Source organism: Knufia obscura (assembly GCF_036327395.1).
Source record: "Knufia obscura strain CCFEE 5817 isolate CBS 148926 chromosome Unknown scaffold_3, whole genome shotgun sequence".
NCBI lineage: Eukaryota > Fungi > Ascomycota > Eurotiomycetes > Chaetothyriales > Trichomeriaceae > Knufia > Knufia obscura.
In genome coordinates, this window is record NW_027042689.1 from 1,729,044 (window position 1) to 1,755,167 (window position 26,124).

The 26,124-nt window shown below is 51.5% G+C and overlaps 12 protein-coding genes across 12 annotated transcripts; 10 read left to right on the forward strand and 2 right to left on the reverse strand.

The window, feature by feature from the left end:
* Nucleotides 1-307: 307 nt before the first annotated feature.
* EGD2 (GAL4 enhancer protein) lies at nt 308-1,075 on the forward strand (the record flags this gene model as incomplete). Its single annotated transcript, XM_064872138.1, has 3 exons — nt 308-553; nt 643-701; nt 751-1,075. The coding sequence occupies 3 exons, from the start codon at nt 308-310 to the stop codon at nt 1,073-1,075; spliced, it is 630 nt and encodes a 209-aa protein (XP_064732518.1).
* A 724-nt stretch (nt 1,076-1,799) lies between these two features.
* On the reverse strand, nt 1,800-3,928 carry PMZ80_003711 (uncharacterized protein; the record flags this gene model as incomplete). Its single annotated transcript, XM_064872139.1, has 2 exons — nt 1,800-3,701; nt 3,758-3,928. 2 exons carry the CDS (start codon nt 3,926-3,928, stop codon nt 1,800-1,802), a joined length of 2,073 nt encoding a protein of 690 aa, XP_064732519.1.
* Nucleotides 3,929-4,655: 727 nt separating this feature from the next.
* BST1 (GPI inositol deacylase) lies at nt 4,656-7,745 on the forward strand (the record flags this gene model as incomplete). The annotated part of the gene is made up of 1 exon (XM_064872140.1): nt 4,656-7,745. The coding sequence occupies one exon, from the start codon at nt 4,656-4,658 to the stop codon at nt 7,743-7,745; it is 3,090 nt and encodes a 1,029-aa protein (XP_064732520.1).
* A 549-nt stretch (nt 7,746-8,294) lies between these two features.
* On the forward strand, nt 8,295-9,044 carry PMZ80_003713 (uncharacterized protein; the record flags this gene model as incomplete). The annotated part of the gene is made up of 1 exon (XM_064872141.1): nt 8,295-9,044. The coding sequence occupies one exon, from the start codon at nt 8,295-8,297 to the stop codon at nt 9,042-9,044; it is 750 nt and encodes a 249-aa protein (XP_064732521.1).
* A 516-nt stretch (nt 9,045-9,560) lies between these two features.
* Nucleotides 9,561-10,232, forward strand: RDL2 (Thiosulfate sulfurtransferase rdl2, mitochondrial; the record flags this gene model as incomplete). The annotated part of the gene is made up of 1 exon (XM_064872142.1): nt 9,561-10,232. The coding sequence occupies one exon, from the start codon at nt 9,561-9,563 to the stop codon at nt 10,230-10,232; it is 672 nt and encodes a 223-aa protein (XP_064732522.1).
* A 1,251-nt stretch (nt 10,233-11,483) lies between these two features.
* On the forward strand, nt 11,484-13,338 carry lcc1 (laccase, multicopper oxidase, benzenediol:oxygen oxidorectuctase; the record flags this gene model as incomplete). The annotated part of the gene is made up of 2 exons (XM_064872143.1): nt 11,484-11,952; nt 12,011-13,338. 2 exons carry the CDS (start codon nt 11,484-11,486, stop codon nt 13,336-13,338), a joined length of 1,797 nt encoding a protein of 598 aa, XP_064732523.1.
* Nucleotides 13,339-13,770: 432 nt separating this feature from the next.
* Nucleotides 13,771-14,329, forward strand: PMZ80_003716 (uncharacterized protein; the record flags this gene model as incomplete). Its single annotated transcript, XM_064872144.1, has 2 exons — nt 13,771-13,821; nt 13,868-14,329. 2 exons carry the CDS (start codon nt 13,771-13,773, stop codon nt 14,327-14,329), a joined length of 513 nt encoding a protein of 170 aa, XP_064732524.1.
* A 332-nt stretch (nt 14,330-14,661) lies between these two features.
* PMZ80_003717 (uncharacterized protein) lies at nt 14,662-16,220 on the forward strand (the record flags this gene model as incomplete). Its single annotated transcript, XM_064872145.1, has 3 exons — nt 14,662-14,712; nt 14,758-15,293; nt 15,698-16,220. The coding sequence occupies 3 exons, from the start codon at nt 14,662-14,664 to the stop codon at nt 16,218-16,220; spliced, it is 1,110 nt and encodes a 369-aa protein (XP_064732525.1).
* A 550-nt stretch (nt 16,221-16,770) lies between these two features.
* PMZ80_003718 (uncharacterized protein) lies at nt 16,771-17,958 on the forward strand (the record flags this gene model as incomplete). Its single annotated transcript, XM_064872146.1, has 3 exons — nt 16,771-16,913; nt 17,042-17,749; nt 17,802-17,958. The coding sequence occupies 3 exons, from the start codon at nt 16,771-16,773 to the stop codon at nt 17,956-17,958; spliced, it is 1,008 nt and encodes a 335-aa protein (XP_064732526.1).
* Nucleotides 17,959-18,179: 221 nt separating this feature from the next.
* ATP7 (ATP synthase d subunit) lies at nt 18,180-18,754 on the reverse strand (the record flags this gene model as incomplete). The annotated part of the gene is made up of 2 exons (XM_064872147.1): nt 18,180-18,209; nt 18,266-18,754. 2 exons carry the CDS (start codon nt 18,752-18,754, stop codon nt 18,180-18,182), a joined length of 519 nt encoding a protein of 172 aa, XP_064732527.1.
* A 341-nt stretch (nt 18,755-19,095) lies between these two features.
* SSC1 (Hsp70 ATPase ssc1) lies at nt 19,096-21,206 on the forward strand (the record flags this gene model as incomplete). The annotated part of the gene is made up of 3 exons (XM_064872148.1): nt 19,096-19,104; nt 19,151-19,358; nt 19,405-21,206. 3 exons carry the CDS (start codon nt 19,096-19,098, stop codon nt 21,204-21,206), a joined length of 2,019 nt encoding a protein of 672 aa, XP_064732528.1.
* Nucleotides 21,207-22,700: 1,494 nt separating this feature from the next.
* Nucleotides 22,701-25,906, forward strand: PMZ80_003721 (uncharacterized protein; the record flags this gene model as incomplete). The annotated part of the gene is made up of 3 exons (XM_064872149.1): nt 22,701-22,757; nt 23,137-23,583; nt 23,630-25,906. The coding sequence occupies 3 exons, from the start codon at nt 22,701-22,703 to the stop codon at nt 25,904-25,906; spliced, it is 2,781 nt and encodes a 926-aa protein (XP_064732529.1).
* Nucleotides 25,907-26,124: the final 218 nt, after the last annotated feature.

Consider the following 26,124-nt stretch of genomic DNA (forward strand, 5'->3'; position numbering starts at 1 on the left):
AGCAAATGCACTACATGTTGTGATATAGCAGTTCTCGTGTAGTACTAGAGAGATGTACCGTAGTCCTGGGGGCCTCCGCAATGAAAACGCCAAGACCCGCTCGCACCACGGCGGGATTTACATAGCAAACACGAAGCTCGCTCGCAAGCACATTACTATCAACCCATATTCAACCTGTAAGCAACCACTACTCAATCTTGCGCAACTGCTTGTCGTAGAGATTACAACCGCGCCATCACCTAGCTCAACCGTCGACTAATCACTTCCCTGCAGCTCAACTTTACTACTCCTCTAAACTACCGCAATCATGTCCGAATCGCGCATTGAAGAGCTTCCTGATGACCACGAGGAGACCAAGAAGACCACAGCCGAGGATGCTTCCGACTCTTCCGACTCTGACGAGGGTGCCGAAGAGGGCGATGCCAACATCCCAGCTGGTTCCCAAGTAGCTGTCCACAGCCGAAACGAGAAGAAGGCACGAAAGGCTATTGGCAAGCTCGGCTTGAAGCATATCCCAGGCATTACACGAGTCACCTTGAGACGACCAAAGGGAGTGAGTGCATACCACAGGTGCTTGTAGACAGTTTCATGAGAGCTGCTGTAAGACCATACAATAGCGAACAGTCGCTGACAAAATGACAGATCCTCTTCGTCATCTCCAACCCAGACGTCTACAAGTCTCCTTCAAGCAACACCTACATGTAAGCCAACCTAGAGCATACCTCTGCACAGACAACTAACACGTCGCAGCATCTTCGGTGAAGCCAAGATCGAAGACCTCAACTCCCAACAACAAGCCGCAGCCGCTCAACAGCTCGCCGCCCAAGAAGCTGCTGGCGCTTCCGGCGACCACGCTGGCCACGACCACTCCGACTCCAAGGGCAAGGAGAAGGCCGAGGAAAAGAAGGTAGAAGAGGAGGACGATGACGACGAAGAGGTCGACGACTCAGGTCTTGAGCAGAAGGACATCGAGCTCGTCATGACTCAAGCTAGTGTCTCGAGGAAGAAAGCTGTCAAAGCTCTGAAGGACAACGGCAACGATATAGTCAACTCTATCATGGCATTGAGTATATAGTGAGCGGTGTTGCATAGGGATCGGGGCGAGAACATTGCGAAATGTACGGCTGGGAACCGTCTACCCAGAACATGGTATGTTCATTCTAGGCGAGGCTATCTGGTGTACATCAAAAGCATGGACCACGGAAGCAGATACAAAGAAATGCAAATCATGAGCATTTCAAAAGATTGGCGCGGGTCCGAGAACGAAATCTGCGATGTACATTTCAAGACTTGGGGTTGTTCACGCTGACTTGCGCAGACATGATTGCGTGCCTAAGGCTTGACGAAGGAAGGGAATGTAGCATCGAAAGTCTGAATTATCCTTTTGACATCCTCCACCAAAGCACTCCCGTGGCTCGAGAAGAAGATCAAACATCCTCCGGTGTATTCAAGGTCTCTTCCAGGCTTCGACACGAACCCGATGCCAGAAATTCTTGAGGAGTGAAATTGTGCTAACTATGCTCCAGCCAGATTGACGAACCCTCCTCCCTTCCTCAAGAAGATACAGTTGACCTGTGAATTCAAGAACATCAATTGCTACATCCTGTCCTATCTACTACCCAAAAGCAACCAATAAAACATCCCACAAGCTTTTGTTACTTGGTCCAACTCCAGAGCTCCTCGTGCTCAAATCATCATGCAACTGCCAAGCCATTCGATCAATCATCCTCACATACCACATACCGCGTCTATCTGTACATGATCCATCCTTTCATCCGTCATCCTCATGCCGTCGGCTCTCACAACCCCTTAAACCTCGCCCACCCAGCAGCCCCAGGCTTCATCTGCAAATTAGCCGTCGAAGTAGAAAACTCATAACTCCTCCCCTCCTCCGCCACCTTCCCACTGACCTCCCTCCTCCGTGGAATAGCACCTGCAAACTCAGGATCAAGACCCGCATACCCATTGTGCGCATCATACCCAGTCGAGGTCGAAACCTGTCGCTGCTGACCAGGCGCCAGCTGCGCGATCACGATCGGCGCTCCGTGTTGTGGGCCACTGTTGACGTTATACGGATCGTACTCGTCGTCTTCATCTGAAGCGTACACCTCGAAGTTGCCGCTTTCGCCTGACTTGGTTGTATCGCTGCGTTGGAGGTCGTCGATCTCGACCTCGAATTCACCGTGGGTGTTGCGTGTTGGGGAGCCACCGACGCTGCTGCGCAGATTCCCGTAGAAGCGTGACTTAGTGCCGCTGCCGACGAAGCTGGCGGGGCGGGAGGCGGGCGTGTGGAACATGACGGAGTTGCCGTCTGCTTCGCGGAGGGCTTGGCGTGGTGGTGTTGCGTAGCCTGAGCCTGAGATTGAGCCTGATCCTGATATGGACAGGGGCCGGGGTCCAAGACCTTCGTCGTTGTGGTGCTGCTTGACTGGGGTTGGGGGGTTCATGCCTAGTGGTTCGCGGCTGCGTTTCATCTTGGGTGGGGTGTATGCTGGGGGTAGAGCGAGGCTGAGTTGTTCTGGGCTTGGTATGCCGTTTTCTTGGTCGAAGTGGATGGCTGGTTGTTGCTGTTGGGCTGGGGCGGTGACGGGTCGGTAAGATGTCGGCGGACATGAGATGTTTTGCATGAGTTGGTTTTCGTGGTCGGTCATGACGGATACGGGGGACATTGTTCGGAACTGGCTTTGGGGTTCATGCTGGGGGTAGTCGCTCATCTCTGCGGGCAGTCCTTCGTAGTTCGAGTATGATAGCCAGGAGTCCCGTCTACCAGGTGACATTGGACGAGAGAGATTTGATGAACGTGCTGGTTTGTGTTCGAGGCCCACACCTGCTGGTCGGGCATTTGCAGCAGGAGTGACAGCAGAAGATGGTCTGGACAGTGCTGGATCATCTCGGTCTTGAGACATGGAAGCCCGAGCGCTGTAGGGATCTCTGACTTCGTGGAAAAAGTCTTTTTTGATCGAGAATGAATCTCTGTCCACGGACTCGGTTCTGGTGTGCTTGAAGGGGACACGTCTACTGCCTGGCCCAGCTTGACTTATCTCAGAGAAGCGCTGCGATGCGAGCGTTGAGTTACTCATGTGCTTTTCGTGCATAAGCTCCGACTTGTTGCGCTTGTGCGTTCGGCCTGCGCCGGTCAAATTGTCCTTCTCTGCTAGCGGGTTCGCATCGGGTGGTAGGTTCGATATTTTGCGATATGTGACCGCCAGGTAGATGTCGAGGATCAGAGAAATCACAAACAGACCACCCACGGATGCGCACAGGATCATGAAAGCCTGTATGATCTTGTAGTCAAGGTCCTTGTCGTTGAACACAGTGGTCCATCCATATGCATTCGATGTGTAGTCCATAGTGGCCATATAGCAGGAGATGACGAAGAAAGGCAGAAGCCCTGTATCAATCAAGCCAGCGAACATCTGGTAGCTCGCGCATGATGCAGGTGGTCTGCTGTTGGCGCCTCTGCAGAGGAAGTAGGTTGCATAAAGGGTATGAGCAAGAGCAATGGCAGGGCCAACTCTTATGATCCAGCCGACTGATGTTGATGTCTTTCTGATTGTGATGATGCAGAATACTGCTCCCAATGCCCCAAGCAGTGCTAAGATCCGTAGAATCCTCTGAGTTCTCCATGCTAGGTAGACACGGCCCTTCGTCTTTGGGTTCATCGGTATGTAATTCGTATTGCCATAGGGTGACTGGCAGTACTAGAATATTCTCGTCAGCAACGCTGCAGTTCAACACTCGTGGGGCTATAGCTTACCGAGTCAGGATGTCTGTTGAAATTGACGAGCGGGCCATCTTGCTGGGGCCTGGGCTGTTTCGGCGTCCAGGAAGCGTGAGTGGCAGCTCTCGGGTTGAAGCCTCTAGTAGTAGGGCCACCGAATGTGTACGACGACAGCCTGTCGTAGATGAAAGGAGGCTCGACACCCATCCTGACCACAATCGAGACTGCCTACGGTCGCAAGCTGATCTCTGTGAGCTTGTGTGGAATGTGAGAGTGGACGTGCACAGAAGGTGGGCTCGTCATATGAGCAAGGGTTGTTCGACAAGATGGCACTAAATGTTGACTTTCTTGTTGGCACGACAACATGGGCTTTATTGGTTACTAGTCAAGTATAGGCTAACGCCTTGTCACCTTGCAGTTATCCGATGTCAGCCATGTTCGCCGTACCTAGATAACGCATTACAGCACGAGTCAATGGTGGGAAGAGCATAAAGATGAGGGAGCCACGTCGTGTTGTGTCTTGCTCTGCTCTCTTTTGCATAGACCGTATGCCACAATAACGGCTGGAGCAAGATTGAAGCGATTTATGTGTAGGTTACCCTGTCTCGATTTGCGTAGGCTCTTCTGGTATCCTGGAGATATTGCTGAATAGCAATACCAGGAGACGACGGGACTGTGCAGTGAATGAAACCATGAACCGCTACTCGCAATACTTGTATTCGCCTGTCTCTTGTCTAGAATCTCGAGATTTGGCCGCTAATGATTAGCATCCGAGACAAGCTTTCTGGTGGTGCGCGTTCCGGTCAGTGCTTTAGCCTTGCCCCAATCTTTCCAGAGACTGCGCCATATCACCTACCTGCTCGACTCCCACTCCTTGATGCTGTGACGATAAGGGTGAGTGACCGTGCTCACTCACGAGCAGGAGCTACCGAAAATGCTCCTGAAGTCTAAACAGGGTCAGCATGGTGACGTCTCAACCGCCGAGGCGCGTACTCTACAGAAGAGTCGCGCAGCAGGACCCTTCACATGGCGGCCGCTCGTCCTGATAGCGACCTTCCTGGCCCTGCTGTCGCTGGGCTTCATCGTACACTCCTCACTGAACTTGCAAGTCGAACCGCAAGGATGTGTCATGTCAATGATGAGCCCGACCTACCTCCGGCTATCTGGCTTCGACACCGAGCACTCGAGATTTGCCAGCAAGTATTCGTTGTACTTGTACCGAGAAGAAGGCGTGGACGACTATACTCACGACAATATTGGATTGAGAGGTGCCCCAGTACTGTTCATTCCCGGGAACGCTGGAAGCTACAAGCAGGTCCGATCTCTCTCGTCTGAAGCCTCTCGCTACTACTACAACACTTATCGGAACGATCAGAAAGCGCAAGAGGAGGGCATCAGGGCTTTAGACTTCTTTACTGTCGACTTCAACGAGGATCTTGCAGCTTTTCACGGTCAGACAGTCATCGACCAAGCCGAATATGTGAACGAGGCCATAGCCTACATACTGTCCCTGTATCATGATTCGAAGCGCTTGAACCGAGACTCAGACCTCCCCGATCCCAGTTCGGTAATACTTATTGGGCACTCTATGGGAGGCATTGTTGCAAGGACTGTGTTGGTCAACACCAAATATCAAGCCAACTCTGTGAACACCATAATCACCATGTCCACTCCTCATGCTCGACCTCCTGTGTCGTTCGATGCCGATATTGTGACGCTCTACAATGAGATCAACAAGTATTGGAGAGATGCATATACACAGAAGATGTCAAGCAATAACCCACTGTCACAGACCACCCTTATATCCATAGCCGGTGGAGGCCGAGACACTACTGTGCCTTCTGACTACACAAGCATATCCTCACTTGTACCAGAAACACATGGCTTTACAGTGTTTACTTCTACCGTGCCAAGTGTCTGGACAAGCATGGACCACCTAGCAATTACATGGGCAGACCAGGTCCGGAAAGTCATCGTCAAATCTCTGTATGAGATTGTTGACGTGCGAAGAGCTGCGCAGACTACCACCCGCGCCGCCAGGATGAAGGTCTTTCGGAAGCGTTTCTTGACTGGTCTCGAGGCTGAAGCGCCCAAGCATTTGGCTTCACAGGAGCATAATGTACTCTTGACCTTGGGGGACGAAACACGATCTTCTATCACCAAGAAGGATAGCGTAACGATCCATCGTCTTGGCGTGCAAGATAAGACTTCTGCCCGACTGCTTACTGTGCCGCCTGCCACCAACAAGACCGCCAAGCACTTTCAGCTTTTGACGGACGAGCCCATGCACGTGGATGGATCCTTTGACCGCATCGAGGTCTTGTTCTGCAGCGCTTTCCCGATAGCAGGACATGCCGCTGCCGCGCCACTTCCAGTCGAGGTTGACCTTTCGAATGGTGATGCAAGTGCGACAAGACTGGCCTGCAAGCGCCCAGCTGGCGATGGAGTTGCGTTACCTACCTCCAGCCGCCAATCAAGAAATGCTTTCGACCAGACGCCGCCGTTTACATTCCTACAATACGACTTGCGAGACATTCAAGAATACCAGTTCATAGCCATCGTCGACAAGAGTACCGAGATCAGTGAAGGGTGGGTTCACGCCGAGTTCAACGCGGATGTTGACTCTGATGTTATGGTTGACATGAGTCTCCCAATGCTCTTACTCCGTGGTGTGAATCTTGAGCTACCGTCCACAAGGTCACTCATGACAAACATCAAGATTCCCGCAGTACAGTCGTCCTTGCTAGCTTACAACCTGAAGGTACGTCAACACGGCTGCCGAAAGGATACTGAGCTCTTCACGCCCTTGCTCAGGCAATACATCGATGCACCTCACGAATCCAAATATTTCGTCAATTTCAAAGAAGGCGACATTAGTTTGCATGGCACCGCACCGTTCATGCCGCCAGCCCTACCAGGTGAGGCTATCAACAGTGGAATCTCTTTCCAGGTCTGGTCCGATCCCACTTGCAGCTCGTCTCTTGAGTTCCGTCTCAGGCCTGATTGGGCCGGTAGCTTGGGAAAGCTAGTCATCCGGTACCGTACAGTGTTCGCTGCATTCCCACTTCTGATCGTGGCAATGGTCTTGAGAAAGCAATTCAGGTTGTACGATAGCACAGGCGTTTTCATCTCGTTCAACGACAGTCTGGATCAGAGCTTACGATTGCCACTGCCAATCTTGCTGCTTTCGATGACTTTCTTCGCAACTGCTTTCACCACGACACAAACGCCCTCACCCGGCGCTCTCACCCACCAACCGAACAGCACCATGAGCTATTCGCAGAACGATCTTCTACTCGGGTCGCCGGAGGCTTTTTTCTGGTTCCTGGTTCCGCTCTGTGGACTGATCAGCGTTGGCGTCTGTGTGGTTCTCAATTACCTCGTACTAGGCCTGCTGCAAGGGTTCAGCATCATCTTGGCACTAGTCTCGAGCACGAATGGCTACGTAAAGGTCGATGACAGCATCAAAGAGAAGACGGCTGTCACAACGATTGCCGCTACACCTAGGCGTCGAGTCATAAACACGATCGTACTCTTACTTCTAGTGGCAACGATCATACCCTACCCTTTCGCGTATGTTGTGGCATGCCTTGTCCAGTTCGCCACAGCCGCACGGGCATTGAAGGACGCCAAAGATGTTCGCACTGGGGCAGCGATGAACTTCTTTAACTATACACATTCGATTCTGATATTGATGCTATGGGTTCTGCCTATCAACCTGCCTGTCCTTGTTGTCTGGGTTCACAACTTGGCTGTCCACTGGCTGACACCCTTCTCGTCTCACCATAACGTTCTGTCGATTATGCCTTTCATCCTTTTGGTCGAGACAGTATCCAGTGGAATGATGGTGCCACCGCTACAGAAGTTCAAGTGGACAACGAATCTACTCTTCTTTGCGTTAGCAGTCTATTCTGCTGTCTATGGCATGACGTTTGCCTATCGACTGCATAACATCGCAAACATAATCGCGCTATGGCTTGTGCTAATACACTTCTCGGCAAGGCAGCAGAGAATGCCTCCATGACTAGAGCGGGTGGAAGGTGTATTAGGAATATCATTCGTGGAGATGGCACTGCAAGCTGGTTATGTTCATACTCTACAAATCTGTATCAGTGAAAGGTTGCTATGACGGCACAGAGACCGCAAACACATCAAGCGGAGATGACGAAAGTCATGAAAGTGCAAACAGATCCGTACGCCAGCACGATATCTCACATCTGTACAGACAGCTGTAATATCAGGAATCGATGGTGGCATCTATGGGTACGTCCAGGAGTCTGGTGATTGTTTGATAGACCGTACGATACCCACGAGGCGGCTATTATTGTAGTAGATTAATGCTAGACATAATCACAAGCACCTCAGTATAGTTTGCCATCCGACAGTGAGGGTCGCACTTGCCTGTCTGCATTTCGCTCACCTGCATCTTTGCGTCACCCATCGCTGACCGTCTCCCAGTGAAACTTTCCAAGCGCTCTCTTCAATGCCGATACCGTGCCACACACAGGAGACTCGAGACAGTGGATCACGCACCAATAGAACAACCAGCTTGATGTTGTTGGTGTCGCCGACCATGGCTACCTCCCCAACCCGAACCACCGCCATCTATGAGCGCGATGCGCCGGTCGTTCTAGGCACTTTCACACCTCAACCAACTCTAAGTCCTATAGAGACAACACATTCCTTCTCCACAGCGAGCCTTTCCACTCCGCCGGAGAATGCCAACACCACCGAGCCACAGACATCCTTCGACCTTCTCTCACCAGCATATCTAGCAATCTTCCCTATCTTCGTGGTCGTTCTGTTCATCATGGTCTGGCTACTTATGGTGCCGAACGCTCGAAGACCGTGGTCCTGCCGAAGTCATAGACGAGAAATTCAGACACCGCTCAGGCAAAGAGGGCCAGGCGATGCTTATGAAATCGAGCCTCAAATGTGGAGAGGTGGAGGACGTTTTGTGGGAGAGTCTATGCGAAGTCGTAATGGTGAAGGGGCAGATAGTCTGTACTATGCTGATCGGAGTACACCTGGGCTAGCAAGAGAAGGGAACGTGAATACAGCAAGTGGAGGAGAACCTACGCATACAATGCCGGGTCATGACGGACTCGCGCAGCACTTCAATGGCCAACCAACGCGACACACCCCGAACCAGATACATGTCAATGTGCCGCTGGTATTCATGACACCAGAGAGGCCGCCCAACCGTGGAAGGGATGATGTCCAGAGGCATGACAACTTCGCACAGCCACCTCCTCCGTATCAGCCAAGACCGGAGCAGGACGTAGGCAGTACCCGGGTACTCCGACGATCTAGTGAGCACTGAGGGCAAGGCAGTGAAAGGCAACGGATATGGCAGGATGTACTCAAATGCGCAACGGAACTCGATTTCCACCGGTAGCTGAATGTTGAAGGGGGTCACGGCATGGCCTGATGTTTCTCGAAGAACATCTTGGGCCTAATAGTAAGAAATAATGCTATTTGAATAGCCGCTAGATGCCAATGCCACTGGTCAATAAACCATGAAGTCCGCAATGAACGTTCGGCGAACTCGTAGGCATGGAAGAAGGGGTCATGACCCTAAGTACTTTCTTACCTGTCTTGAAGCATGCCGAGGCCAACCCTATGTAGCGGAAATGATTTCCAGCTCAGCTTTGGCTTTCCTAAAGCACGTTACGTCATCGTGAGATACCGTCGCTGACGGTCGAAGCTAATAACCCTCCTGCGGTGGTGTAACCCATCGTCAACGAACTTCTTGTCGGAAAGTTGAGACAGGTTAAGAATAAGTCTTGAGTAAACCGCAAGCCCTACTCGAAACTGAGAAGCAGCGACAACTATCATAATGGCAGCACTCAGAAGTTCTAGAGCTATTGTTCGCTCGATAGAGCGAGCTCCGGCCCAAGCTGCCTTGCACACAACACAACCCTCGTACTGCCTGGCAAGGCGGACCTATTCAAAGCTCCCCAGAAATGGCGTGCCAAAGACAACACCAGCACAGTTTTCGCGAGCTTTCTCTGTACAACATCGACTCCGAGAACAAGAAGTGCCCAGTCCATCCGGAATAGCTCCTCCAAAGTCCTACACCTACGAAGAAGTCCACGACCTGACCACCGATCCACAACCAAACCGTGTTCTCATTGATGTCCGCGAGCCAAGCGAGCTTCTACAGACAGGCCGGATCCCAACAGCAAAATCGGTCCCCATCTCCTCTGCACCAGATGCCTTCTTCATGAGCGAGGAGGATTTCGAGGAGAAGTTCGGCTTCCCAAGACCTTCTGAGAAGGACGAAGTCATATTTTACTGCAAGGCTGGTGTTCGAAGCAGACAAGCTGCTCTATTCGCTGGCCAGGCGAGACCTGCTTTCGGTGGGAAGGTTGGAAACTACAATGGAAGCTGGCTTGACTGGGAGAAGAATGGCGGCAAAGCAGAAAAGGAGGGCGAACAAGGAGATGAGAGCGCGAGGAGTGGTATTACCAATCCGCAGGGCGGTGCTCCGTCAACTCCACGGCCGTGATTTACAAGATGCTCATGTCGCCATGCTACGCCTGCGCACGTTCCTGGATTGCCATGTTTTACAACGTTCGAATACGGCTATTCGAGTGTGCTACCAGATGCCCCAACTTCGTCGAATGATGCAGACTTATCTCCTCGATTCAAGGGATTCTCGGGACTGGCATGAAGATGACACTGAAGGATGAAATTGACCGTGATGAAGTCCTCAGCATGATCGACAGGACGCTGTACTCAACACGAACAGGGGAAAGGAAAACAGCTTACCCGGGAGCACATAAGTATATACCAGTACAGGACGTGCTACACGCAATTGGTTGAATGGAGGATATAGAGGACCATAGACTGCTTAGGTAGTACAGAATCCTTGCCTCACCGCCATTCTGCAGGAAGCCTTTGGATCCAGCCTGAACGTTATTGTTTCTCATGCTCCGAGACCCACGCTCGCACTCGCCACGAGACACATCACTTTCATTTTCGGCAATGACCTTTGGCTCGCTAACCCAGGATCATCATATGCCTGTCGACCACACATACCGCATCAGGACAGTGGGCGACCCCCGCGTTGCCTGTTCACGAACGCGACTTCCGCACGGAACACGTGCCTGACGCGTACTCAGCGACATTGGTTTCGAGCCTTTACCGGCTGCACCTCCCAGGCTACTACTACCAAACACGATATGGTTGTTTGAGGAACAGATGGCTGTGGCAGTCAGCAAAGCTCAAGCTAACAATTTCGACCTATTGTGCTGCGCGGAAGGTCAAGGCTTGCTACTAGTTACTCGTCCATTATTTGCCACCGTCCCCGAAAGCTAGCGCAGTTCGTGAGCTCATACAGCATGCTTGCTCCGCGTTCTCATCAAGGACGACTACATATGCAGTCAGATAGGAGGTTTGAATCATCTCCAGTGGGCAGAACGCCATCTTGAGGTGCGACATTGGCTCCGAATCTGGCTCTGTGGCGGATGAGCATGCTCGACGTTGCACAGTATGCACGTGGTGTTGAACAAGCTGGAGAATAATGCTGATCCTCCTTTTGGTAATGCTTGCTTGCAATTTTGCTGCCCAGTGTCTTTCACACTCGTCTCAGACATCAATTTGGTGGCAGACTCTCGAAAGACAGTAGCAGTGCTTCAGGAGTCGCGGCATCATGATATAACAGTCTGAATTTGCCGCGAGAGAAAATGTCTCCCAAGCACGAAGATTACATTCATTCATTCAATCAGGCCAGATTTGACCTATCCACTCATTCAAGATGTATCGTCATTCGTTTATCATTCTTTTCTTGTCACTCATTCAACTTATTTATGCTACTCCGGTTCCAGGGACAGCACAGCTGTTGCGCATCCCGGATGACCCAGACCTTCGAAGACCATGGCCACCACGACCGCTTCCACCCAACTGCGTCAACTCGGCGACCAATCGGACATGCTGGACTCGTGGCTACGACATCAACAGCAACCCCGAGACCACTTGGCCAAACACCGGCAGAACTGTTCGATACAACCTCGAGGTGGAAAAACTGACGCTCGCCCCTGATGGTGTCTCTCGACCGGTCTATGCTATCAACGGCCAGTTTCCCGGACCGACCATCAAAGCCAACTGGGGAGACACTATTGTTGTTACTGTCAAGAACAGCCTCCAGAACAATGGCACAAGCATGCATTGGCATGGCGTCCGCCAGTGGAAAACCAACGCCATGGATGGTACCAACGGTATCACTGGTAAGTCTACATGAACTCGCGAGTACTACCATAGCTCCCGGCTGACGCTGTTGTGTAGAATGCCCGCTTGCGCCTGGTCAGTCACGAACATATAGATTTATTGCCACACAATACGGCACTTCTTGGTACCATAGCCACCACAGCTCACAATACTCTGACGGTGTACTCGGTCCTATTGTCATTGATGGTCCAGCTACTGCCAACTACGATGAGGATCTTGGTGCTATGACTGTCCAAGACTGGTTCTATGAGACAGCTGCCTCCAACATCTATAAGCTCTCACGTGCCCTCATCCAAGGCAATCCTACAGCCAACAATGTCCTCATCAATGGCACCAACGTCAACGCTCAAGGTGGCGGAGCTTACAATCGCAACACGATGGAGAAGGGAAAGAAGTACCGACTCCGTCTCATCAACACCGGCACGAACGACAACTTCAAGATCGGTCTTGACAAACACAACATGACCGTCATCGTCATGGACTTCGTGCCCATCGTCCCCTACACAACAGACTGGCTCTTCATCGGCATCGGCGAACGCTACGACGTCATCATAAACGCCGACCAACCCATCGACAGCTACTGGTTCCACGTCGTCCCCCAAGTCGGCTGCTCCAAGAACGCCGTCACCAACGCAGTATCCATCTTCTCCTACAAAGGCGCCAACAACACAACCCCAAGCTCCACAACCCGCAACAACGCCCCACCAACCAACGACTGCCTCGACCCAAACACCGATCTCATCCCCTACGTCCCCCTCAACGTGCCCAGCAACGGCCCCATCCCTGCCTCCTCCAACCTAAACGTCAACTTCACCATCCTCGCAAACACCACAGCCGAAGACGCATCCGTCGTCCAATGGAACCTAAACTTCACCGCTATCCACGCCCCCTGGGAGAAACCCACGCTCCAGTACGTCCTCGACAACAACACCACCTACCCGCCCAACATGAACCTCATCAACCTCCCCAACCGCAACCAGTGGTCCTTCTGGGTCATCCAAGCTGTTCCCACCCGCGCCCCAGCCCAGCCACACCCCATGCACCTCCACGGCCATGACTTCTACGTCCTCGGTGCGGGAACGGGTACATTCGACAATACACAATCGCTCAACTACGTCAACCCTCCGCGTCGTGATGTTGCGATGTTGCCGGCGAACGGGTATATGGTTCTTGCGTTCGTCACGGATAACCCTGGTGCTTGGCTCATGCACTGCCATGTTGCGTGGCATATTGATTTGGGGCTTGGTGCGCAGTTCTTGGAGAGGGCGGATGATATTGCGGGGACGATTGATTTGGGGACGAAGGGGGATTTCGATAGGCAGTGTAAGGCTTGGGATGTGTATGATAATGACGCTGTGTATAAGCAGGAGGGGAGTGGGCTTTGAGTGAGGCAGTGGTGGGTGGGCCAAAGGGGTAACGCACATGGTGGATGGGATGGGATTGGGTTTTGGGGATGAGGCTGGTACGGCTTTATGTACAACAGGTTTGTGGTAGGAGATTGGAATTGGGTTAAGGTTCTTCACAGTGGTCCTGCCGGACCAGCAAATGTGGTAACAATATACAATGCTTGGAATACATGCTCTCTGTGCTTCAGTGCTGCAATGCTAATCTCCGGGTATCCACAGCAGGTCCAGAGTTTTCGATATCACAGTGTGATTGTGAAGACTTCACTTCTTTCGATTGTCACCTGCTCTACGTCAACTCCTTTCACCTAACTCTTCCATCTTGATCAATTACAGGCTCCTTCAGCTTAGTATTTGCGACGTACATCGATCACCATCTGCGACAGTCCGTACACCGCGGTCAGGTTCTACATAATGGACGAACTCGGTACTAAGCCAATACGAGAGCAGATAGAAATCCTCAAGGTAAGTCGTGCCTTCACCACAATAGAACTCACCTAATGCGTATCAGGATTTCGAAACATATCTTCAGGTTTCTGGCAATCTCTTTCGCGCCCTGGGCAGGAGGAAACCAAGGCCTGTCGCGTCGCCTCCTGTCCATGGATTGCTGCGAAGAATCTACTATGGAAATGTGATCACTGCTGGGGAATCGGCCATGGTAGACAACATATCGCTCGTCAGAAACCATATCAGAGAGCTCGAACAGGCAGAGAGACTTGGGCAGCTTCCGACACAGTGTGCAGAATTGACAGAGAAAGCTAAGGAAGTCCTACGAGACTGGGATAAGGAGGGAGCAGAGAAGGACGTCGGAAAAAAGCGCGATCGTGATCTGGATGAGCTTGGGAGGCAGGCGGAGGCTATCCTGTCTGTGTGTAAGAGACTCAAGACTAAGGACAGCAAAGACCGTGACGAGGCGATGTCGGACATTACGCTTATGGGTGATGTCTCTGCTCGAGACCAAGGTGGACGATAGACTGGAAGAGCGGGTGGAAGGATACTTGAGTGTTGGCAACAGATCCTACAGGCATCGATCATGGTTCACATGACTGGACATGGACGGCGTCACTATGGGCATGGCATACGGAGGGTATTGGACATCAATGTGGTCACCGTGATCCAAGTAGCATAGTCGCGGGCTCATCGGAGGTTGATCTTGCAGTGAACCGACACAACAATCAAACTTTCATTTCTTCTTCGTATCAATGCTGGTTCCGATCTACCAGCTCCAAAACTCTTTGATCTCTGATCTATTAGCCATTCGGAAGCCTGACTTGTCCACCAACTGTCTCACCTGGTCTCATTGACATGGCCGACGGTTTCACGCCCGTCTTCGAAGACGACATCGAGATAGCACAGGTAGAAGCCTCACCACGGATGGTCCATCACGCTGACAACCAATAGTTCAGCCTCCTGTACCTTGCGGCAAAACTCGAGCAGAAGACCCAATGGATATCAGGCTTAAACAGCGACTCTTCCACACCATGGCAAACCAAAGCGTCGGATGGCCATCCATATAGCATCGCGCTACCCTCAAAGGTCGAACTGAAGTCGATGCTAGAATCGTTGGAGGACGCAGTCGCAAGGAGCAAATCGTGGGCGCCAGAAGACACAGAGACGAAGCTCAAATCTGTTGCAAAGCGTCAACTGTCTCTGCTTACGCAGGCTATGCGGATCAACGCAAGGGACATGGCGCTGAACGAAGCTAAAGAGCTACTCGATGTCAGCAAGGACAATGCTTCGAAGCTCAGGAGCATTATGAAGAAGTTGAGTGATGATCCACAGTACTCAATGAGCGCGAAGCGGAAGCTGGACACTGAAGAGCTGCTGAAGGGAGCGGAGGAGGCTCTAGAGAGGTGTAAGCGTCTCAAAGCCCAGGAGGACGAGGGCGATGAGGCTGTGACCGCTGAAAGTGTGACACTTGGCGGCGACACAGCAGAGTATGAGTCGGATAGGACAGAACTAGGTTGAGTCAATACTGGGTGAGACTACACGTTAGCTGTAATGCTGTGCAGAGTGAACCAGATCTACCTTCCAACTCCGAAAAGAAACTAGAAAGGGTGTTACTTCACCTCAGGTTGTCTGAAATCAGGTGTGCTCTGCTTTTCCTTCACTTGCACTCTACATCGTGACAACAACTGTTTCAACAGTTTCTGTGATCTTGATAGCAGCAGAGTCCTGCTTTCATCCATGAATATACACTACAATTCCTGTCTGACCGAACAAGAAGCATATCAGCTGGCTCGCATCACCTTCAAACTGTGTAAGGGAGTATGGCCACAAATAGACCTGAAGACTTGGAGAGGCAGCTCAGAATCTGGAAGGTAACGATATTCATACGTAGCTCGAACCTCGTTAACGACGTTCAGCTCCTAGCGGTTTGGCAGTGCAGCGAAAACGAGATCGAGGTCCAGAAGTCAAGCCGTCCAGCTGCTGCTTGGTTTCGCAAGTCTGGCAAAGCCACCGTAGTGCCTGCTATTGCGAAGCTAGAGAAGGTTCAGGACGAAACACTTCAGGAACTTCAACAGCTGATGGGGCTTGACACACGAGCGAAGACCATTATTGAAGCCAGAAGATCTATGCGACAGCAGATCTTGGACAGAATCGAATCTCCCGAAGGTGTGAAGCTTCGGCACAAAACGGATCGTGCTCAGGCGAAGAAAACCGATGCAGCTCATGTGCTCGCTGCGGCAAAGAAATTAGGACCAAAGCTCAATATGCTCGCTGCTGCCGCCTTGCGAACTCATGAGAGGGTCATAGAATTGAGGCCTGAACGGGTCGATCAGGATGCATTTGTGGAAGTACCGAACTCGGCATTAAGGATCATTAAAACATCCAGGTCAGAGTCGGAAGACGCCAGTGACTAAGGACGTTGAAGTAGGTCTGAGGGTTCAGGAGGAGGGCTGGTTGTGAGAAGCAGGGTACTGCTGTTCTTGGAACTCTGTGATGGACTAGGATGAGCGTTCGGAGACTTGGAGCTCCTCAGAGGAGGTGTGGAGGTTGCAGATCCAGAAGAAACTGCACGTGCCATCGACGGATCAAATCTTGCGAGCCTCTGCCAGCTTTGGAACGAAGCGTCGTTGTAGGCATAGAAATACCGTGCACTCGAACGATGGCATATCATGCAAAGAATGTACTCAGTTGTCCAATGTCTGTTGAGACTAATGAAGGTTGGCAAGTATGAACACGCGAATAAAAACAAGTGGGACCAGAGGCGGGAAGACATCTCCCACCAATGCCACAAGTTTGTTGCTCACATACTAGTATGCTACGCAGTGCCAACGGAGAAAATTTCCTGCCCATCTTCGCATAGAAATATATACTTCAGTCAAGTGCTAACGAAAAGAGTGAATCTTCAGAGACTTGTGACTGATGGCAACAACAACCGAGCCCACCACGGCTCCCAACAAATCGACCATGGAAGGCACGAAAGACGAGAATACCAAACTCAGCACGGAATATGACACTCCTCTCGGTCTAGCACATACAACAATGGCAGCTCTCAAAGACAGAATAAAACAGCACTATGACCTTGCCAGTGATTACTATCTCAATTTGTGGTAGGTAAGCAGTCCATGCGCCCGAAATGCCAAGCATATTCCTCTATCATATCATACACAAAAGACGAACAGTCATGCGATGCTGATTGCAGAGCTTTGTATGGTGTTCAAGAAACTGACCATGACAGGGGTGAGCATATCCACCACGGCTACTACCCTACGGAAGAGTCGAAAGCAACTGATACAAAGGAAAAGGCACAAATCGCCCTGATCAAACTACTGCTAGAGATCTCTAAGCTGCCGACAACTCCAAGCCAACAGCAGCTACGTGTTCTGGACGTTGGCTGTGGCATAGGTGGCACATCTCGATACTTGGCTTCCGAGCTCGGTGCACAAGTTACGGGAATCACTATTTCCAGCAAACAGGTTGAGATCGCGAGACGTCTGACCAAGACTGCTGCTGGCAAGCAGAACCCGGCAGAGTCTGTCACTACTAGCACGCCCAAAGATGTTGATATGGATGACTTTGTTCAGTTGGGAGCTGGTCAGGTCAAATTCATTGAGCTTGACGCCGAGAAGATGGGGGACTTCTTCGCTTCGGAGGAGAGCAAATTCGACGTTGTCTGGATCAGCGAAGCATTGAGTCATTTCCCGAACAAGAAGCTCTTTTTCCAGAATGCGCAGAAAGTGCTCAAGGAGGGTGGGAAGTTAGTGCTGGCTGATTGGTTCAAGAGTGAGGATGTGAAAGAAGGTGATGCAGATATCAAGGCCATTGAAGACGGGATGCTGCTTCCGCCGCTATGTGCACAACCTGATTACGTCAAGATGGCTACTGATGCTGGGTTGTCTGTGTTCGCTGAGCCGAAGGATATAAGCGCTGATGTTAGCAAGACATGGTAAGTGATGGAAACTGTGTTGCATATGATGCAGAGCTAACGATTGCCGCAGGGACATCACTTGGTCACTGATACAAAATCCTTCATTGTGGGCCTTCGCGTTTAGCCAAGGCAGAGATGGGATTGCTTTCCTGCAGTCTTTCAGGGCTATGAGGAGAGGGTATGCAAATGGCACCTTCCGGTATGCTGTCATGTCATTTCAGAAGTGAGTCGCAGCTGCGTGCAGGGAGCCCAGAGCACTTGTTCTTGATCAGTCTTGATCGTAGCCGAAGGGAGAACTCAATTTGAGCTTGTGCGCGCCGCGCATTCGCCAGGGGGAAAAGCAGTCAAAAATGATAGACCTGATAGAACACAATCTAATTCACTATACACTGCTGTAGAGGCAAAGGAAAACCGTTGTTTCGGGATTTTGCTGTGTCGATCATGTCTCTTACAAGACGGATAGGTTGGGGAATTTCTCCTGCGCAGCACGTCAGTATTCCTTGCTTCATTTCCTTTAGAGAAATGTAGTCTTACCTGGTATCCCGGTGGCATCCATCTTCCCTTCTTGACCAATTCCTCCGTGTACTTGTCAATCTCAGGAGCAGCCTCAACGACCTCGTCAATAGTGGTGTCTTCCCAAGCTCGAGCACCCTCGATATCACCCAAAGCCTTCTCAAGACTCTTCAATTCAACCTGAACCTTGCTCTTTGTCTCCTCAGCGTTCTTCAGGGCGACCTGCTCGAAGCTCTCGATGGCCTTGATTTGCTTGCTGACATCGTAGGTCTTTGGTTGGAAGGTCTTGTAGTATTGCTCGATCTCGTCGATCACCTGCGTGTTCTTAAGGACACTTCGGTAATGCTGGAAATCGATTGACTGTGGTGCTTCCGAGAGCTGCTGCACTCTGCGACGTGCGTCGTCGTTTCGCTTCTTGAAGCTTTGGAGAGCTGCAGCAGTTTGGCCTCGCAGGCCGAGCTGGGAGCCGACTTTGCTCCAGTCGAGCTTGACTTTCTGAATGTTGGACATATTGAGTGGAGTTGAGAGCTGTAAGTCGTCGCTGGGCGCGAAGATGTGAGTTGTCGTCTGTCGAATCGTTGGAGCTCAAATCTAGGAGTTTCAAGTTTCGGCTGACCTGCCTTTAGCACAGTTCCGCTAGCGTGAATGGTAGGCTCACTTTACCGGAGCAATGGTGCGAGTAGTAGTGGAAGTTGATCGAAATAATTTCTTTGGCCTCCGATCACTCCTTCCTTTCTGCATCAATATAGCCACTTCACTGAGCTTCTACCTTCAGTTCGCTTCATCATATTCCTCCATTCTCGTGTACTATATTTCATACACCTGTAATAAAAATGTTGGCATCAAGAATGATGCGCTCGGTGAGTTGACCATCCTTTTGAAGGCTCGTCCCCTGACATCGAACAGGCGCCTCGCGCATCCACCATCTCTCGATTATCACAACAGACAAGGTCGATACCTAGATCATCTCTGTTTGCTCGCTATGCCTCTACTGAGGCACCAGAGTCGACCGAGAAGGTCAAGGGTCAGGTCATTGGTATCGATCTTGGTACAACAAACTCAGCTGTCGCCGTCATGGAAGGCAAGCAGCCGCGCATAATAGAAAATGCAGAAGGTAATGAATCCATCTGATTTCAAGCATCAGTGCTGACACTAGCCAGGGACCAGAACTACCCCTTCGGTGATTGCGTTTACAGAAGGTGGCGAGCGACTGGTCGGTGTCTCTGCAAAGAGACAAGCAGTCGTGAACCCAGAGAACACCCTCTTCGCCACAAAACGTCTTATTGGTAGAAAGTTTTCTGATCCAGAGACGCAGAGAGACATCAAGGAAGTCCCCTACAAGATCGTTCAGCACACGAATGGTGATGCTTGGGTCGAGGCCCGAGGTCAGAAGTACTCGCCATCGCAGATCGGAGGTATGGTCCTGCAGAAGATGAAGGAGACCGCTGAGGCCTACCTGGGCAAGAACATAAAAAATGGCGTCGTCACCGTGCCTGCCTACTTCAACGACATGCAGAGACAAGCCACCAAGGATGCTGGTCAAATCGCTGGTCTGAACGTCCTTCGTGTTGTCAACGAGCCAACCGCGGCTGCTCTGGCTTATGGTCTTGAGAAAGAGGATGACCGCATTATTGCCGTCTACGATCTTGGTGGAGGCACTTTCGATATCTCTATTCTCGAGATTCAGAAAGGTGTATTCGAGGTCAAGTCCACCAACGGTGACACTCACCTTGGTGGTGAGGACTTCGATATCAGCTTGGTTCGCCACTTGGTTCAGAACTTCAAGAAAGAGTCTGGTCTCGACCTGTCCAACGACCGCATGGCCATTCAGCGTATTCGAGAGGCTGCCGAGAAGGCTAAGATCGAGCTTTCGTCGTCTGTGTCGACAGATATCAACCTGCCTTTCATCACCGCTGACGCATCTGGTCCCAAGCACATCAACCAGAAGATGACCCGTGCGCAGCTCGAGCAGCTTGTCGACCCACTCATCTCAAGGACCATCGACCCTGTTCGCAAGGCACTGAAGGATGCCAACCTTCAAGCTAAGGAGATCCAGGAGGTCATCCTTGTCGGTGGTATGACCCGTATGCCCAAGGTTACCGAGTCCGTCAAGAGCATCTTCGGCCGAGACCCTGCCAAGGCTGTCAACCCAGATGAGGCTGTCGCCATTGGTGCCGCTATTCAGGGCGCTGTCCTTGCTGGCGAAGTCATGGATGTCCTCTTGCTCGATGTTACTCCTCTGTCCCTCGGTATTGAGACTCTCGGTGGTGTCTTCACCCGGCTGATCAACCGAAACACCACTATTCCAACCAAGAAGTCCCAAATCTTCTCCACCGCTGCAGACTTCCAGACTGCCGTAGAGATCAAGGTCTACCAGGGTGAGCGTGAGCTTGTCCGAGACAACAAGCTGCTCGGAAACTTCCAGCTTGTTGGCATCCCACCAGCCCACCGAGGTGTTCCTCAGGTTGAGGTCACCTTCGATATTGACGCCGACTCGATTGTGCACGTTCACGCCAAGGACAAGTCCACCAACAAGGATCAGTCCATCACCATCGCTTCCGGTTCAGGTCTTTCCGATAACGAAATTCAGTCTATGGTCGACGACGCCGAGAAATACGGCGCTGCTGACAAGGAGCGAAAGTCCGCTATTGAGGCTGCCAACCGAGCTGACAGCGTTCTCAACGACACTGAGAAGGCGCTCAAGGAGTTTGAGGACAAGATCGACAAGGCTGAGGCTGATGCCATTAGAGAGAAAATTGCTTCTCTCCGTGAATATGTTGCCAAGAACCAGACCGGCGAAGGCAACGCCACCGCTGAGGAGATGAAGGCCAAGATCGACGAGCTCCAGACCACCGCTCTTACACTATTCGACAAGATGCACAAGGCACGATCGGAGGATGCTGGTCAGCAGCCACCTCCAGGCGGTGACCAACAGCAGCAAGGTGGCGAGAACAAGTCGTGAGTCAGATAGAGATGGCTTGTTGTGTTTAAAAAGCAATGTATTTTACCTAATGATATCCCAATGGTCACCGAGGTCGACCATGTCATGGCTTGTGGGGAGGAAGAGGCTGTGGTTTCCAGCTTCTACAGATGTTTTAACATTTCTCGCAAGCGGCGCTGGCAGGTGCGGTCTTCACAGGAGGTTCTTGACGGCAGGAAGGACCTCAATGGGGCCCGCGGAGTGGGCACGACTCATTTCTCAGGGGAGTGCGAGTATTCACGAGCGACGATACGGGTTGTCCATACTGTGCTATAGTATCATTGTTCTAGAGGTTGAATAAGATGTACTCCACTCTTCATGGAATATTCTATCTCCAATTCGCAATTCGCCCATCTATGTCTACAGGATCATAACTGTTAGTGTATGGCTGTCATTGGCCCCACGCAGCGATAAAACAGAACTGCACCATGATCTCGCTTAGCGAGGTAGGAACGAAGATGACGGCTTTTCGAGTCGAACCTGCATGCACAAAGTTTTGCCTGCAAATTCATTAGGAGTATCGGCTTCGAGGTTGAAAGCAAGAACGGTAGTGCTTTGCGATACAGCTGCCGGAAGCATCCCCTAAGGAGGCTTGCAATCACGCGGGAATGGCAAGCATCGTTGTTATCAAGATGGGCATCACTTGCTTTGAAGGCTACTAATCAAAAGTCATGAAGCGGTAGGAAGCACATGATTTGTTCCTCTTTACGGGGAGAGTGCATCCATAGCATACGCTAGGAGGTAGCCATGACACTTGGAATTCATACTTGATAAATGATGTGGGTCATCACTATTCACTATTGTCCAATAGCTTCTTGTCTATGCTAGATACGGTTTCGAGTCAATTTAAGTCGCTGTGCATACGAAGCGGTTGACCCTGCGCCCATTATTTTGCTTCGAGTTTCGTGCAACATCATTATTGCAGGCGCCGGAGCACAGGCAACGTATGCAAGAACATCGTTCAGTTGCTCAGCGATGGCTTCCTACATAGAAACGCTTTTTACAGGTGTATATACTGAACCGTGATGGCCAAACCGGAGAGTGCATAATTCGAAATGTTCGCTTGACCGCGCTAATTCTCTATCGTAGCACTCCTCACAGCGTGAGCAGTACTGTTACTGGTCTCTTTTGGTCCACTATCGTACTATCGCCTGTCTTACAACCTTTTGGCTGCTATTGCACTCGGCTGCTCCCCACCCTGAGCAACCTTCAAATCACACTGGCTCTTCTCACTGGTGCTTGCTTCTTACGATGTTCATCTTCTTTGCATCAACGACCTGCTTTTCTACTGTATTTTGATACTTCATCGCTGGACGCCGCCGGTTCACATTGTCTATACACCGTTGCCTTACTCAGCTCACATAATACCACGCGTCAGTATCGCCGCTTCCTGCAGTCGTCCATGTACAGGATTATCGCGACGCAGGAAGCACCTTCGCCCTGACGTGCTGCGCCTGAAACGCCAGATAACGCATCATGACATATCAACCACGACCGAATTATGATGGCCGTTCCCCTGTCGCGGACAACGAGGTAAGCATCAAGCAATTAGGTGAAGCATCTCGCTGGCTTCACATCTCTCCACGTCACCAAGTACGGGTTGCTTAGGCGGATACATCTTTGTGCACAGACGATGTTGCAAAGTTTCCCTGCTGTATACTGGTCCTGCTGCCCTTCCAAGCGCGATTTGCGTCCAGTCTCTGGGTCGTCTAGGAAGAAGCATTCTCTACACCAGGTAGCAGAACCGATGTGGATAACTTTGCGCGCTCTGTTTTAAATGTCATTCTTTCCATGTTCGTCGGTCTAGACCGCGAGTGTCATACAGCGGAGCAGCAAATCGCAACCACGGGTTTCACCAAAGCTTGGCAGAGAGAGGACTCGGAGAATATCTCAGCTAACGTGCTTCTTCTAGCGTCGACATTCGCCGTGGCTGCCACAAGGTCATCTAGGCCACAGACACAGTTCGTCTGCGACGCCTGCGGCATTCAACGATATTATGGAGCCGGAGAGCGAGGTTAGCGACACTCCTGACGCCGACGGCGAGCATGGGGCATTTTCGTTCCCGATCAGCCTGCCACCGGCCCCGTCACAGCAGGCTCTCGATAGCAAGGAAGCACTGTCAGCTCATCTTGATGAACTAGAGAGAGTTGAGGACCACAACAACAGAAAGCACGATAGAGTGAAAGAGAGGCGTGCTCAGATGGACGACAGGATCATGCGTAAGCGCGTCGCACAGGACGCTAAGATCAAAGCAATTATTGATGCTCGTGCTCGACGAGATGAACGCATCAAGCGGCGTCGTGCTAGAGAAGATATTGCATTCCAGCGATTTCGTGAAGAATTCGATGACGAGGAGACGGTGAGTAGTGAAGCAAGTTTTGCGGATTTTACTAACGTGCATCAAGCGTCTGCGTAGACGGTTGAAAAACCTGAAGCGTGGTTTACCGATTGATGACGCCCAACCGAATAGCCGACGAGCATCTGTAAATTCCATGTCGCCACCAGGACCATCATATTCAACGGTACCGCCGGCTGCCAAGCGCCATCAGACGTCCCACCCAAGTCATTTCGAGACACGTCCGCCAAACAGAGGCTCAGAACCTAACCAGTATCCGCCAGCTCCAGATCGACCATCATATCAATTCTATCCATCCCATCATAATGTTGCGCCTCCAGGACACTACACGCAAGGTCCGGCATATCAGCCACATCCTCATGGACTCAATCCAGTCATGCCTTCTAGCGCACGTATGGGACCGCCACCACCAGATGCGTCACCTTACGGCCACCATCGGCCTAATGGATCACCACATATCTCTGCTCCTATACCACAACAAGCCTCCTCAGTGCAAAGTACATCAGAGACTCCACCTTCCAGACATCCAACGGCAAGCTACGATACACGCCCCCCACCGCCGCCAACCCCACCGCCAGGCTTTGCTGCCGTTAATCACCCTCCGCCGCAGTCTGGGTTCGCAGCTGTTAATTCAAGACCAACCGAGACGCCTTCCTCGTCACATGCTGCGCTTGTGAAAGACCAACACCACAAACAACACTCAATTGACCAGACACCTGCACGAGCCAGTTTTGATGACGAGAAGACACCAGCTGGCTCTAATTCCGCAAGCAAACGAACACCATCAACGACTCATCCATACCAGATGTCGGAGGCATTCGCGAACCGACACCACCACTGTGAACGGACGGATTCGCTAAATCGAGGCATCTGGACGTGGTATGGACCGGGAGGGACTCATGATCGTCCGACAGCACCTGCAACCGAAATGTACCTGGTGTGCAACCACGATGGTTGTCGACGCATTGATTGGCGGACCGTGCACGGCCTACAATGCCATATTGTCAAAAATCACGAGATACCTAAAGGAACAATCGGTAGCCTGGAAAAAGCCCTTACAGCATACGGAGTGCCACTCAGCGAGATTGAGGAGATAGAAAGACGGAATGGCATTGGTTCAGGTGGTACCATGGCAGACCCTAAGAACTCCAAAATCAAGTCCAGGCTTCGGGAATCAGCAGGGACGCCACTTCCTGTTCAGAAGCAATATCGTCCGAGCGACTTCGATAGTCCAACAGGCTCGGCACCTCAGAAGAACCCTCCAAGCGCGCAGCCTCCTTCTGAGCACGAGCCGACGTCGAAGTCCGCACCAGACAGCACACCAGTCCATTTTGCTAAACAGCCAGAGTACCGACCATCCGGAGGGTTTGCTGCTGTCAATACTGCATGGCAGGGCGTCAACGCGACACCAAGCAAACGTCCAGCTTCTCCTGTTCACGATACACTTGCAGGACCCGCTGTGTCGAAGCCTACCAACCATGCCGTACGGGAATCTACCGCTAATGGAACACATGTCCCTTTCTGGTCGTCCTGGCAAGGCACGAATGCTCCTCAAACACCGCAGCTGCAGTCGATACTACAAAAGGAGGAACTGGAACAGCACAGCGCCCTACCAGAGGTTAAGCCAGCACCCGGAGCCCAGAATGTCTCGGCCTCGGCTTCTGCTAGTACTCCAGGACCGCAACCTGATGCCGCGGAGGTACAGACACACTATATCTTGGACAAACCCAACAGCGAGGAAGAAAGGCAAGAAAGGAGTGGCAGCCAACCGAAAATACTTCTGGAGGACGGTGATATAGATGATGCTGAGAATAGTGTACGAGATGCACGAATGACAGGAACAGAAGAGGAGGTAGCTCAAACACGACTACAGTCTGCACCACCCGCGGAACAAGCGGACCGACCATCTCCGCTGGACGCCAATGGAGATGGAATGGAGAAGAAAGATCCGGAGCCAGTCGAGAAGACTGAAGCGAACAAGGAGGAGCCGAAAGTCGTCGAACTGGACGCAACACCTGTCGTGCAATCGCCAGAGGTGAGCCACAGAACTCGGCCATCAAGAAGGGAGAGTCGGCGTACGAGCGTCATAACCGCGGTGTCAAGCAAAGCTAGCACGGAAAAAGCAAAAGAGGAAGAGAATGAAGTTGCCTCCACAACACATACGGCGTCGATGGCAGGATCTACTGTCGACGATGACGGTGATAGCATCACTGTCAACGTGGCTGCTCTGAAAGCAGAAAGAGAACGAAAAGAGGAGGATGATAACATGAAGACGCCGCCTGCTCGGCGATTGCCCAACGGCAGGTTTACGAGACGCACCAGGTGATAATGTTCATGTTCAAGGCCATCATGGCTGATGTCAAAGCACATTGTACGAGAAGTGCTAGGATGGGCTGTATCATAGATTTGTCGGAGTATGGATCTGCTGTTTATAGTACTAGAAAGACTAGTATAGTACTGTAGGGTCCCCAGCGTCGCGTTACAAAGTAGTGTGCATTGTATATGTTTGTGAATGCAAGTTAACAAGTCAAGACCATATATCTT